The 13077-nt window shown below is 38.1% G+C and overlaps 4 protein-coding genes and 4 non-coding genes across 10 annotated transcripts in view; 1 reads left to right on the forward strand and 7 right to left on the reverse strand.

Annotated features, from left to right (window-relative positions):
* Positions 1–203: 203 nt before the first annotated feature.
* LOC140791927 (large ribosomal subunit protein uL5z-like) lies at positions 204–4441 on the reverse strand. Its single transcript, XM_073142653.1, has 5 exons — positions 4355–4441; positions 4168–4275; positions 3403–3445; positions 3158–3306; positions 204–572 (listed from the first exon to the last, which is right to left on the reverse strand). The coding sequence occupies exons 1-4, from the start codon at positions 4355–4357 to the stop codon at positions 3206–3208; spliced, it is 255 nt and encodes an 84-aa protein (XP_072998754.1). The 5' UTR covers positions 4358–4441; the 3' UTR covers positions 204–572; positions 3158–3205.
* On the reverse strand, positions 969–1062 carry LOC140793137 (small nucleolar RNA snoR1). The gene has a single exon (XR_012109902.1). It is a non-coding gene; the product is annotated as a small nucleolar RNA snoR1 (small nucleolar RNA).
* LOC140793136 (small nucleolar RNA snoR1) lies at positions 1516–1609 on the reverse strand. Its single transcript, XR_012109901.1, has one exon. It is a non-coding gene; the product is annotated as a small nucleolar RNA snoR1 (small nucleolar RNA).
* LOC140793135 (small nucleolar RNA snoR1) lies at positions 2052–2145 on the reverse strand. Its single transcript, XR_012109900.1, has one exon. It is a non-coding gene; the product is annotated as a small nucleolar RNA snoR1 (small nucleolar RNA).
* On the reverse strand, positions 2562–2655 carry LOC140793138 (small nucleolar RNA snoR1). Its single transcript, XR_012109903.1, has one exon. It is a non-coding gene; the product is annotated as a small nucleolar RNA snoR1 (small nucleolar RNA).
* Positions 4442–5088: 647 nt separating the features above from the next.
* LOC140791925 (glucan endo-1,3-beta-glucosidase-like) lies at positions 5089–6445 on the forward strand. The gene has a single exon (XM_073142651.1). The coding sequence runs from the start codon at positions 5202–5204 to the stop codon at positions 6225–6227; it is 1026 nt and encodes a 341-aa protein (XP_072998752.1). The 5' UTR covers positions 5089–5201; the 3' UTR covers positions 6228–6445.
* A 682-nt stretch (positions 6446–7127) lies between these two features.
* LOC140791928 (small ribosomal subunit protein uS12) lies at positions 7128–9083 on the reverse strand. The gene is made up of 4 exons (XM_073142655.1): positions 8945–9083; positions 7941–8096; positions 7707–7833; positions 7128–7473 (listed from the first exon to the last, which is right to left on the reverse strand). Exons 1-4 carry the CDS (start codon positions 8947–8949, stop codon positions 7333–7335), a joined length of 429 nt encoding a protein of 142 aa, XP_072998756.1. The 5' UTR covers positions 8950–9083; the 3' UTR covers positions 7128–7332.
* A 705-nt stretch (positions 9084–9788) lies between these two features.
* Positions 9789–13077, reverse strand: part of LOC140791995 (serine/threonine-protein kinase ATM) — a 61764-nt gene continuing 58475 nt past the window's right edge. For all 3 annotated transcript variants that reach the window (XM_073142746.1, XM_073142745.1, XM_073142748.1), the window contains 2 exons: positions 11775–11918; positions 9789–10200 (listed from right to left, as the gene is read on the reverse strand). In XM_073142746.1, coding sequence (XP_072998847.1) covers positions 10123–10200; positions 11775–11918 — 222 coding nt within the window. In that variant the 3' untranslated portion in view covers positions 9789–10122. The remainder of the gene's footprint in view (positions 10201–11774; positions 11919–13077) is intronic.

Genomic DNA, 13077 nt, shown 5'->3' on the forward strand with positions numbered 1-13077 from the left:
GAGATAGAACCAAAATAATAAAAGTCCACTCCGATATAGAATAATAAAAAATATATAATTAAACATCAATTCCAATATATTTCATCCATAAGAAGAATTTATAAACTTGATAAAAACCCTCTCAATTGCTAATATTTACAGATTAAGATTGCACGGAGGCCGGACCTGAGGGATAGATAAAAGTTTTCAAAAACTCTCTTAAGTTGCTAGGAATAATCCACTATCACTTTAATTAACCCAAACCAATTTGTCACTAATAAACAAAAGCTACTTCCATGAAACAATGGTTACAATGAATGATTAATTTCAAAACTTGAAATGTTTTCGTATGTCTAAGCAATTGTTTGTGCCTTGTTGAGGATCACACCCTCATATTTGATCTGGAACCACTTCATGGCGTCCTCTCTAGTTACCCTGTGCTGAATCCCAACGCCAGACTTGCAGCGACGACGGTGACCTACTCTGTAACCTGGGCGTTCTTGCAGCGACGACGGCGACCTACTCTGTAACCTGGGCGTTCCAAGATGATATACAAGTCCATTCCATATATGCCAGTCGAAGGATCATCATACCTAAACAAGATGTCCATGAGCAATTTGTTTATCATAATAATTTGGAATGAACTTTGAGCTGCATGAACAATCCACTAAACTAGACTTGAACTTGGTAGCTACAAAAGTTCAAAACATGAAAGAGAAACCGAAAAGGGCGTCGAAAGATAATTCAGAACCGGTGTAAACAATCCTCTAAATTAGACTTTATCTTAGTTAGCTACAAAAGCTAATACAATTTTATATACTACTATATGGGGGGTAAGAAGCTCCTTGCGTGAAACATGAAACAAGACTGAAGGGCTTCACCTAAAACAAGATTCAGTACAAAACTGAAACCATATACTGGTAAATAGTAGAACAATAATTTAATCCAACTCAATACTGCAGATGAAGTACAGCTGTCTATTAAGGGAGAGCTCAGAGAGTTGCTAAACTGCTCAGCGAAGGGATTCCTAGAAACCCCTTCTCATACAAGAGGTGTCAGAAGGAAGCAATACTCATCATAGTCATCTGTACTATTAACTTCATATAGGTATGACAAAAACATAGTCCAAAACTCCGGATTCAAAAGAAACACGAAAGAGATTTGAACTAAGTAGCTAACTTCATATAGGAACAAACTTAAGCAGCGGGAACAATCTTCTAAACTAGACTTGAACTTAATAGCTACAAAAGCTTAACATGAAAGAGAAACTGAAAATCTTCAAAATTTTGAAAGAACTTAAGCCCATCACAAACAATCCTCTAAATTAGACTTGAACTTGGTATCTACAAAAGCTAATACAAATTTATATATGATATGGGCTTAGAAGCTCCTTGCTCAAAACATGAACGAGACTGAAGGGCTTCTCCTTCCAAACAAAATTCAGTACAAAACCAAAATCATATATTGGTAAATAGTAGAACACTAATTTACTACAAATCAACACTGCAGATGAAAGAAAACTGTCTGTTTAGGGAGAGCTCAGAGAGTTGCTAATCTGCTCAGCGAAAGGATTCCTAGAAAACCCTTCTCATACAAGAGGTGTCAGAAGGAAGCAATACTCATCATAGTCATCTGTACTATTAACTTCATATAGGTATGACAAAAACATAGTCCAAAACTCTGCATTCAAAAGAAACACAAAAGAGACTTGAACTAAGTAGCTAACTTTATATAAGAACGAACTTAAGCAGCAGGAACAATCTTCTAATCTAGAACTTAGTAGTTACAAAAGCTCAAAACTTGAAAGACATGAAAGAGAAACTGAAAAGGGCTTCAAAAGATAATTTGGAATGAACTTAAGCCTAACAATCCTCTAAATTAGACTTGAACTTGGTATCTACAAAAGCTAAAACAATTGTATATAAATCTATAAAGGCTTAGAAGCTCCTTGCTCAAAACATGAATGAGACGGAAGGGCTTCTCCTTTTAAACAAAATTTAGTGCAAAAATAAACCATATACCGCCGGTTCAAGTCAATACTGCAGATGAAAGGAAGCTGTCTGTTTACGGAGAGCTCAGAGAGTTGCTATTCTGCTCAGCGAAGGGATTCCTAGAAACCCCTTCTCATACAAGAGGTGTCAGAAGGAAGCAATACTCATCATAGTCATCTATATTAACTTATATAGGTATGACAAAAACATCAGTCCAAAACTCCACATCCAAAAGAAACATGAAAGAGATTTGAACTAAGTAGCTAACTTCATATGAAAACGAACTTAAGCAGCAGAAACAATCCTCTAAACTAGACTTGAACTTAATACTCAAATATGAAAGAGAAACTAACAAGGGCTTCAAAAGATAATTGGAATTAAACTTGAACTTGGTAGCTACAAAAGCTAATACAATTTTATATACTACTAAATGAGCTTAGAAGCTCCTTGCTCAAAACATGAATGAGATTGAAGGGGCTTCATCTTAAACAAGATTCAGTACAAAACCAAAACCATATACAAGTAAATAGTAGAACGCTAATTTACTACAAATCAATACTGCAGATAAAAGAAAGCCGCTTGTTTAGGGAGAGCTCAGAGAGTTGCTAATCTGCTCAGCAAAGGGATTCCTAGAAATCCCTTCTCATACAAGAGGTGTCAGAAGGAAGCAATACTCATCATAGTCATCTGTATTACTAACTTCACATAGGTATGACAAAAACATAGCCCAAAGATTCCGCAGTTGAAAGAAACTGTTCACTATAAATTACAAAAGAAACCAAAATAACTGAGAAAGGATACAAGTGAGGTAAATAGAGGGCTCAGAATAAGTGCTGCTCCATTCAAAGAAAGGCTTATATGCCTTTCTCATACAAGTAACAAGAGGTGTCAGAAATCGCATTTCTCATCCGCCGCCAAAAATACCAACAAGAAAAGAGAAAGAAAAAGAAGAAAGAAACACTTATTGATGCTATCAATAAGGAAAGAAAAAAAAAACCAATCAAGGCATCCCCAATCACATGTACACTCGGACGCCATAGATTCATATCAAGATTGTGTTAATGTTTAACCAAGGATTTGTAAATATGGCAATATGGCAATACGGCAATACGGCAATTTTAAAGTAGAAAGGAATGCACATGAACAAGAATCAAACAGCTTGAACAAGCTAAATGAAAATATCTTACTTGATTCCAAGATCAAGTTCCTCCTTAGCAACTCATATTCTTTGACTTTCAGCCCACTCTCAAGGAGCTGCATTGCCTTGTCACCTCTAACCGTAACATAACAGGCAATCTTTTACGATGGATTGAAAAAGACCGCACTGTATACCTGGCTGTGGACATAAAAATTACTTCAGTATACACATGTAACTGTGCACTCAATGCAAAAGTCTACAATTTAAAAAATGGTATAACACTAATTAGTGGACCTTTAGAAAAGACAGGAGTTTGACCACTCAGTTGTTCCAACACCTACAAATATACTGTCACATATTAGAAACTGGAAGCAGGAACTGATGAGAACAATGCAAAACCGTACAATCCTATATGTTTGATCTGCAGCCCCAAAAAATCCAACAAAATGCAAGCTGATTGATACCAACTACAATGAACAGCAACAGACTGACTTCAAATAATACTATCCATGTTTTACGTGACAAGAGTTTGAGGCAGATCTCGTATCATTTCACCAAATCTAATAAATCTCTTATAGCTGGCACTTGATAGAAAGAGACAATGCAACTTATTCCTGGACAACTTCACATCAAAACAGGAGAAGTAAAACTGCAAGCTTAATTAAGAAGTTTGATTTACTGTTCGTGGTACCACCGATGTCAAGAAGTATGACATGAATTATAAAACAAATAATCCTTGTAAATGGACGGAAACTACTGCAATATGATACCCTATTCATAAATCCTATCTTCAGCAAGATACAAACTTCTTCGACAAATAGCATGCTAAATGAAACCATGAGTTCCCTCTCAATTACATAAAAGCACTTCTCAAATCCTACTAAAAGATTACAACACCCCTAGTAAAGGAAAAAAGATCCATTTATACAATGACATACACAGTCACCACACAACGTATCTAAACCATCAAATCTATACCAGAAAACAACGAACAACATATCCAGTCTCTTAGCAGCTTTGAAAGATCAAAAGCAAGCAAAGGGAAGGAAGTGGATCTACCTTGGCGGCACGCGTAAGGCGATCACCACTCTCACCGACGGAGATGTTAAGCGCCAGCTTCTGCACATTGATATCCCTCATGGGGTTCGTTAGCTTCTTCTCCGATGCCTACAATGGACAGAAGAATCCAATAGTAGGATGTACACTACGAAGAAGAAAAGAAGAGATCGAGAAGAAGGATTTATACCATGGCCGCCAAAGGATTCGCGAGGGGCAATAGAGGGCGATGGCGTAGGAGAGCGAGAAGCGCGACGACTTAAACCCTAGAGGAGAGGAACATTTATAGAGGGAGAGCGATACGCCATGGCTGTAGTATATCATGTTTAGATTCAACTCAAGCCGTCGGATCTGCAACGAACGGTTCTCAGGTTACAACCTTCGAGCTTAAATTAAAACCCATATAGGTCATCATCAAATATTTAAATAATCACCATTATTATTATTATTATTATTATTATGTTAAAAGTCATCATCACCAACCTCTCTCATGTAGGCTTATAGCATAAACAAATTCCACCAAGAAGTCTCCAATACCCTCAAGCAATGATGTTCTTTTAAGATGAAATTAAGATAGATTAATTAGCTTCCATAAGGACAGAAAGCACAACTCAAATCAAAGGTCAAAAACTTACAGTAAAGTACTCGGAAAAAACTCTTCCTAAGAACACCAAAAATCTCTAATAATCTGCCTAAATTATCAACTCAATCTACAGTTTAATTATGGTATCAATTGTGGACCCATTCAAGAAAGGATCCATCTCAATTAAGAGTAATAAGAGCAGAGTCATTAGAGAGTCGATCTAGAAACCCAATTCATGTGATGGATCAGAAGATAGTGGAATTGAGTTGTGAATTTGTGATTCGAATACCAGCCAAAACCAACGGCTATATCAACGGCAACGCATTCAAAAGAATAGAAAAGGCCTAAAAGCAAGAAAAATTACCGTTGCAAAAAAAGGAACAAGCCAAGCCTACTCTCTCCTCCTCCCATTATATATTTACCAGAACCCATCCAACACCAGAGAGAGAGAAAAATGACACCTACTATACTCGCCCTCTCCTTCCTCGTCCTCCTCCCCATCCTCGCCGCCGCCGAGCCCAAAAAGGTCGGCGTCTGCCACGGCAGAGTCGGCGACAATCTCCCCTCCTCGGCCACCGTCGTCGACCTCCTCTATCTCAACAACATATCCAAAGCTCGCCTCTTCCTCCCGGACCCCGCGGTCCTCCCGGCGTTCAACGCCACCGGGGTCAAGCTCATGGTCGGCGTCCCGAACGAGAACCTCACCTTTATCTCGACCGGCGGCCGCGACGCCGCCCTGAGCTGGATCAAGTCAAACATCTTGGCCTTCCTCTCCCCTGACCAAGTCAACTACTTGGCCGTTGGCAATGAGATCTTGTACAAGGACCAATTTTACTCGCCTCACCTCATGCCGGCGATCAACAACCTCTACAAAGCTTTACAATTTTTGGGTCTTGATCAAAAGATCAAGCTTTCATCTCCCCACGCTTCTTCGATCCTTGCAGCATCGTATCCACCATCCGCTGGGGCGTTCGATCCGAGTATCCTTTCAGTTCTTAAACCAATGCTTGAGTTCTTAGCACAAACTAATGCACCTTTCATGGTAAACACGTATCCTTTTATTAGCTACGTCAATGATCCGACCAACATTGCGTTGAACTATGCTATGTTTGGATCCGATGCTACTCCGGTTATTGATGGAGATTTGACCTACACCAACCTTTTCGACGCCACTGTCGACTCCATCGTGGCGGCGATGGAGAGGGAGGGGTTTGCGGGCGTGCCGGTGGCAGTGACGGAGACTGGGTGGCCGACGTCCGGGCACGAGGTTGCGACGCCGGAGAATGCGGCAGTTTATAATGGGAAAATCGTCGAACGGGTCGCAGGTGGCATCGGTACGCCGCGGAGGCCAGGAACTCCGGTGGAGGTCTATCTGTTTGATCTGTATGATGAGAATGGGAAGAATGGGGAAGAGTTCGAGAAGCATTTTGGGATCTTTAAACTGGATGGAACCAAAGCCTACAACATCAACTTCACATAGAATTGGCATGGTTTTCTTGACCACCAATTCAGATGCTTAATCTTCTTGCCGAGTTATTACTTCGGATTGCTTGCCTAAATTGTTATATTTCTGATGGAAAAAAGTACCACAATTTGTAGCTTGTTCATGAGAAGAATCTATCAGCAAAACTAGATTCTATTTTCTGTGGTAACATTATTAGGAATATGTCAATAAGCAAGGATGAACTATTTTTGTTTTGTTTTTTGCATCAACCAGCAGAGAGTTGTCAACAAAACCAACACCAAAGACTCAAAAGTTAAAACTTGCTATTATGAAGCAATAGACAAACTTGAGTTGTATACATACATACCAACTAATCTTTGAAAACTAGTTGCAGATTTAAGAAATTTAATTGACGGAATAAAATAAAGATTACAGTTGTTAAACGTGAATTGCACTCTCCATAAATAAGGTGTTTGTTGATAAGTAGTTTAGAAGTTGTTCTCTCCATAAATAAAGTGTTTGTTGATAAGTAGTTTAGAAGTTGCTCTCTTCTTTGTTTCAGAAGTGAGTTGCATTTTTCAACAAATAGGGCACTTGATTTGGTATTATTGGCATAATTATTTAACAACTTAGGACTAAACAAAAACAATGAGGCTAAGCTCTTGGTAAATATAAATACTGGACCTCACTGAGTATCAAAAGTAATGCAGCACAAAGATATGTAAACTTCTTGTACCCAATACTAGGGACACAATAACCTTGATATCCAAGTAAAAATCAAATTAAGGGGATAAAGAAAGGAAAATTGTGAAAGAATCTCATATAGTATACATCTCATTCATAATTTGTGTTGGGCTAAGATAATATGGGCTAATATTCAATATATGGGCCTGATATTCAATATATGGGCCTGATATTCAATATATCCCTGAAATATTTCCTGAACCGAAATACTAAATAAAATAACATAATTTCTCAAAAAGAAAAATACATGCACAAGGAAAAGAAAAAAGAGCTGCATGGTGTGCCATGAAGTTCTCAATTGCATGTCCACTGAAAATTGGCATACATAATAGAAGAAAATATACCGACCTATAAGAACATCGAAGTAGCTCACATCTGAATATATAAATAAAACAAACTAAGATCGAGGCTTCTCTTTCTTTTCCTTGAATAGAGCCAGCAGTGATACACCAGAAACCTTGACAACCTTGAACCGTACTCCAGGAATATCACCAACAGCATGCCCCTTTCGTCCAAACCCAGCAATCAATACTTCATCCTGTAATTTACAGGATGTAATCTCCACAAAGAAAATAATAATGACAAAGAAAAATGATATACACATGCACAGTGACCAGAGTTGGAGCATACTAGTGTTGTACTTGGTGATGATCATAAAAGCAAATATAATTGATATTATATGTTGGGAAGAGAGCATTGTCTTCACACTAAATGAAAGCAATTTCTCCAGCAAAATTTGAAAATAAAGATTAAAGTGAAACCGAAGCTCACATTTTCCTCAATATAGTTCAGGCAGCCATCATTTGGAACAAAGGCTGCAATTTTCTTCCCATTCTTTATAAGCTGAACTCTAGCACACTTTCGGATAGCAGAGTTGGGTTGCTTAGCTTCAATACCTCTGCAAGATAGATCCATATAAGATTATCAAATTTTAAATCAAAAGAGGACAAAAATGGAGAGAAAATAAACTATGAAGGGTGAAAACTAACACCATATATATCCTACATCTTTTCAAGGACAATGCCCTTGGCATGCGAAGAACCAGCGAAAGGCTTCTTCCACTCATTGCCAAGATGACTTTTTTTGTATGATTTATCCGCCCACTTCTGCCGCCTCCTGTGGGTTTTCAGCTTGCGACCAGCTCCCATACCACGTGTCTTCCTATTATTTAGCAAAACATTTCATCATAATCAGGGAGCAAAAATATCCATCATCTATGAATTTTTATCTCTCAGATACCCAGAAATATATTATATACGGTAGATGATTCATCTCTAGGTACATAATTTACAAATAATCTCCACCATACAAGCCTCAAGCCAGGAATTTAAATAAATACAATGCATTAGTTACAAGCTCCCACTAGAATGCCATAATCTGAAAAATAATTAAAAATCCTTCCAGATGTCTACCAAAACAAAACTTGTTGAAAGAGAGAACTAGCTGACACAGGATAGGATCACTAATTGCTGAAATAAACTGCATCCATACCGCTTAGAAAGATGGACATAGCCCACGAGGATAGTAAATATTTGGTAAAATAAAATGCACACTGATAATTTTATATATTTATTGTTAATTCCACACTTAAACAAGAACTACCATGAGCGGGCTATGCCAATCTCACACTTAGTTTTGTAATCACATTCTTCTATCTTGAGACTTAAAAGGATAAATGTACTTTCGGCATTACAAGCTAAACACGTAATAAGTTCACATAATTCCAGAAACAAAGAACAAAAGGTGATTGAGAAAGCCAGTCATACAATAAATTCACAAAACTTTATCTATGATCTACAAAATATACCGTCGACATTACAGAAAATGACAGTTTTGCAGTTTCAAAACCTTGAGCTTGATCCTTAGTCTCTTTTAGCACTTAAAACAAATAAATAAAATCCTAGAAAGGAACAGATAAGAATTTGTCTCATCGAGAGGGCTTCCATAGAGATCCAAAAAGTTCGACAGAAAGTAATAGGATTCAAACTGCGGTTCTTGGGAGGACTCACCCCATCTTTCTGGAAGGAATTTGCTCGGCGACGCGGAGGCGAAAGAAGAGAGGAGTGGAGAAGAAAACCCTAAACCATTATCTGTATATATATATAAATGCCGCGGTTGCAACTGGACTAAAAGAGTAGTTTAGTAAATCTTAGAAAATCCTTATGCATATATAGAATAATACTGGAGTCGATAATTTGGGCTGATAGGATTAATTGAGGTCGGGTTGGACTTGCGTTAGTTAGGTCAAGCTTTGGCCACTTCCTTTGCAATACGGTACCCATGTAATGTATGACGGTTCGCTTAGTCAAATACTACGTGTAATTTCTTTTGAGTGCAATTATAGTTATCAAGTATGCATGATGTAGCTTAGAGAAAGATTCTAGGTGGAATAATGATGTATTTTTTGGGAATATTTTTCTCATCGTTCTGAGTAGAGTAATTTAAAAGGGTGAATTTATAGGAAGGAGATCTAGAAACTAGAATTAGTGAGCTCCAGAGAGAACACAACATACTTGTCTGAGCAGCGATGATGAATTTTGACACATTGATGTGTCCGGTTACGATTCATGTTACATAGAGATCTGGCATAACAGAGCTGAAGCAGAAGGTTCCATCAATAACAAGTAGATCTCAATCAACTGGATAACTCGTAGTCCCTTGGTTCTCAAGAGTATATAACCTTCTTGATGTGATAAACAATACTAAGCTGTTGGCTAATGCAACAAATGAGAGATCTAATCCCTGGTTACCTAATGCACCAAGCCTGGATCTCACTTGATAATCGGAAAAAAGAACACCACAAATCAATAATAATAACCTACTAATTTTGCACAAGGAAAGAAAACCAGTATGTTTGATAAATAAATACCCTGTAATGGAAATTTATGAGGTCTACAAAAATGGATGAGGATTTACATTCCCATGTAGTATTAATACCAACTATCTGCCTCCATGTACAATACAAGACCCCAGGCTGTAGGAATCTGGTAGTATAACTGTCAGGACAAAGAAAACTGTGAAAAGCATACAATTTTTGGATGAATGGTGGACTGTTACAACTATACAATTTGATATTACAGACACAACTCATGTTGAAGGAATCTGGTGAAAGTAGCAAAAATGAAGCCGCCTGTAGAATATGTTGGTAAGGGAACTGCATAGAACTTGATATATTTTGTGTCGTAACTCATAACCAAGCTCCCCAACCTGGAAACATCTGACACAAACGATCTATATCTACTGCATCTTGTATCAGTTGTTGGACCTGCAAACACAATCAAAGCCACAATGCGAACTTCGGATGACAGATAAAGCAAATAAAATGTAACCAAAGTTCTACTTCCTTTGATCTTAATTAATAACTTACATTCTAAATGTCATATTGCAGAGGAATATATTGCACCAGATAATAAATTATCGGATGCAGCATTTCCTGTCTTAAATTTGTTACTTCATGCACACCAAGTTATGAAGTTCTCAAGCTCAGTTGATCAGACTTGCCTAAGATTGAAAAGATAGTTTTCTAGAAACTGATCTATCTGCTGGATTTTTTATAGTGAGTAAGGGCAAACTCTTTTAAGACAGTGAGTTGTCCATTACTTGTAAGGATTGAGGCAATTACTATCTTGATACTATAATCCGAATCTCTGGTGTGCACATTTATGATATTCCTTTCGAAAGCTATGCTAAACAACCTTCAGGCTTCACAGTACCATTTTAACATATAAGTTGGTGTCTCATAACAAATTCAGAAAACTTATAAGTTGGTGTCTCATAACAAATTCAGAATTAAGCAATTGGAGGAGAGAAGGTTGACAGGGTCAAATGTGCACAATCACTAAAACCAAGAAGCCATAAAGTTAGAAAAGTTTAGATATCAAAGGGTGGCCGTCACAAATGTGTCCTGAGCTTAAGTGGTAGCACCTCATGATTTGACACTGGAACCAGATGGGACTGACACTGATGCAAAGCGATGCCCAACTGAAACTGACTTAATTGTTGCAGTCGGTTTCATGACGACAGAAATAAACACCGTTGCAAAGCAATGCCCAACTTAAGCATAGCAGTTGCTTCACTCATGATGACAGCATTTGATTGGATATAATCAACCAATGCTGACAGCTCAAGGTCTAACCATGTCGGACCTAGTTCAAGGTCATTTGACAAGGCCTGACTCAGAGTGACTGCATCTGCTCCACCCAAACCTGTCAGTATGGCAAGAACAGCATGAGCCAGAAAAGTGATTATGACAAAGCAATCACTTGCAAGCCAAGCAAGAGCAATTGTGACCACATTTTGCTAATGAGCTAGAAAAATCTCTCCATGAGGAGAATCAAACCCATATTTTCCTTGGACCTTTACAAGCAGCTAACCTGTATCACTGACAATTGCATCTCCCATCAATTCTTCCAGGGAACCTTCTTAACATTGAGCTTTGATCTAGACGATTTTGTTTTCATTCTTATGCTAGTTCAAACTTTATAATCCCGTAATGCTCTACTCGAGATGGTACAGTATTTTAATAGTCTAAGCAGACGATCATGCTTGAGCATGAACTGTAAATATCAAAGACAAAGCAGACAGTGTCAAAAAGTGGAATGAGAAACTGAAAAAAAAATGCAACCTTAATCTAATAATATCAACTTCCTATTCCAACACGACATAAATGCTAGCCTATGAAACTAAAAACACCAAAATTAATGCAACAAAATTATATGGCGACCATGAAAATAATTGGCAATAAAAACAGATCTCAAGACTACATATGTTGCATTTGCATCAAGTACCAGAGCATGCAAAAATTCAGTTGACTTAAACTATGTATAGCAGGAAAATTACCTGGCCCTGCACGCTTCTCATTTCACCCTCTTCATATCCATCCAACTTCTGCTTGACTCGCAGTGTAGCACGGGCTGCATCCTTGTTGCCTTCATAAGAATCTTGTGAGCTCCCCAAACATGACTCTATTTCATCATCAGTTTCCTGTAAGAGGAACACATGTTATGGGAAAGTGATACTCACATTAGACGTTTCATCATAGTTAAAATTAAGTGCACTCTCAAGGGCATTAGGGCAATTAGATAGCCTCACTAAGCAAGCAAATAAACTTATCTAGCTTTAAAAGGAAAAGTGTGTACACTAAATAAATAAAATGGTCAAATATATAGCTGAACACAACAGGGTAGGAACAAGTGATGACTTAAGTCTATGGCTCGAAGTTCCAATTTCGGTTTCAGTTTTGACCTCTAGAAAAAATAAATATTTTAAGCCGAATTAGAATGGTTTCAGCCCATTGTGGTCCAAAATTAATGTCCATCTCCCTCTTTATTCTTATTGTCATCTACCAAGTTCTAGGCCATTTATGAAGATTCACAATTTATATCCAACACCAGCTGTAGAAGAATTAGACAGTAGTCACTTTTAGTGTCAATCTCTAGTCTTTGCAGTCTACAAGCATGTGGCTGCCTTCATGCGTCCTTGCTTTGAATGGCAAGTGATACCAATGACTTTCGTGCTGACCAACATGAGGCATGCCGCATGTGGCACGAGGGATGCAGCGTGACACACAACATAAGGGACCGATGATGCAAGACAAGAAAGACGATCCACTAGTAAGAATACTTACCTATCACCATCGCAGACAACTGTTATTGCCTTGCTCTCTCTCCTCATTTGTCTATGCCCTAGGTGATCGGAGAAGACAATGGAAATAGAGAAATGGAAACGGGTCTAGAAATAAAAGGATCCAAAAGGTGGATCTAACTTAGAGTAGCGAATGATCTATCATCTTCTCCAATCACCTAGGGCCCAGATGGATCAAGAGAGAGAGGAGGGCAACAACAACGACACGGTACTTTTTCTCTCCCTCTCTTGCATTAGGCTGGCAATAGAGCTTATATTGTTTGTGACATGGTTGGCAAGTGCTGTGGCACATGCCGTGCTGGCCACCTTGAGTTATATCATGCCAATCAACCTAGTAATTACAAGGGAAAGAAGGATGAGGGCCAAACAAAGTAAGAAGGAAGGAGAGTTTGAGAAACCAATAATGGCTAATTAGTTTTTTCTAATTTGAAGTAGGGTCCAATTTGGGTGAAAAAGAACAAGAAATCCAACCCAACAACGTAAAATCAAACTTGGAATT

This window comes from Typha latifolia, chromosome 7 (genome assembly GCF_019914945.1).
Source record: "Typha latifolia isolate L0001 chromosome 7, TyphaL0001v2, whole genome shotgun sequence".
In the NCBI taxonomy this organism is placed as follows: Eukaryota; Viridiplantae; Streptophyta; class Magnoliopsida; order Poales; family Typhaceae; genus Typha; species Typha latifolia.

What these genes read in the sequence shown, in the direction of transcription:
- LOC140791927 (XM_073142653.1), bottom strand. An exon ending in GCCTTACGCGTGCCGCCAAG is followed by an intron (nt 3,446 to 4,167) that starts GTAGATCCACTT and finishes GTATATTTGTAG; the next exon opens with GTGTTGGAACAACTGAGTGG. An exon ending in AACTCCTGTCTTTTCTAAAG is followed by an intron (nt 3,307 to 3,402) that starts GTCCACTAATTA and finishes TTATGTCCACAG; the next exon opens with CCAGGTATACAGTGCGGTCT.
- LOC140791925 (XM_073142651.1), top strand. Translation starts at nt 5,202, where the DNA reads ATGACACCTACTATACTCGCCCTCTCCTTCCTCGTCCTCCTCCCCATC.
- LOC140791928 (XM_073142655.1), bottom strand. An exon ending in GGCATTGTCCTTGAAAAGAT is followed by an intron (nt 7,834 to 7,940) that starts GTAGGATATATA and finishes TCTATCTTGCAG; the next exon opens with AGGTATTGAAGCTAAGCAAC. An exon ending in TGAACTATATTGAGGAAAAT is followed by an intron (nt 7,474 to 7,706) that starts GTGAGCTTCGGT and finishes TGTAAATTACAG; the next exon opens with GATGAAGTATTGATTGCTGG.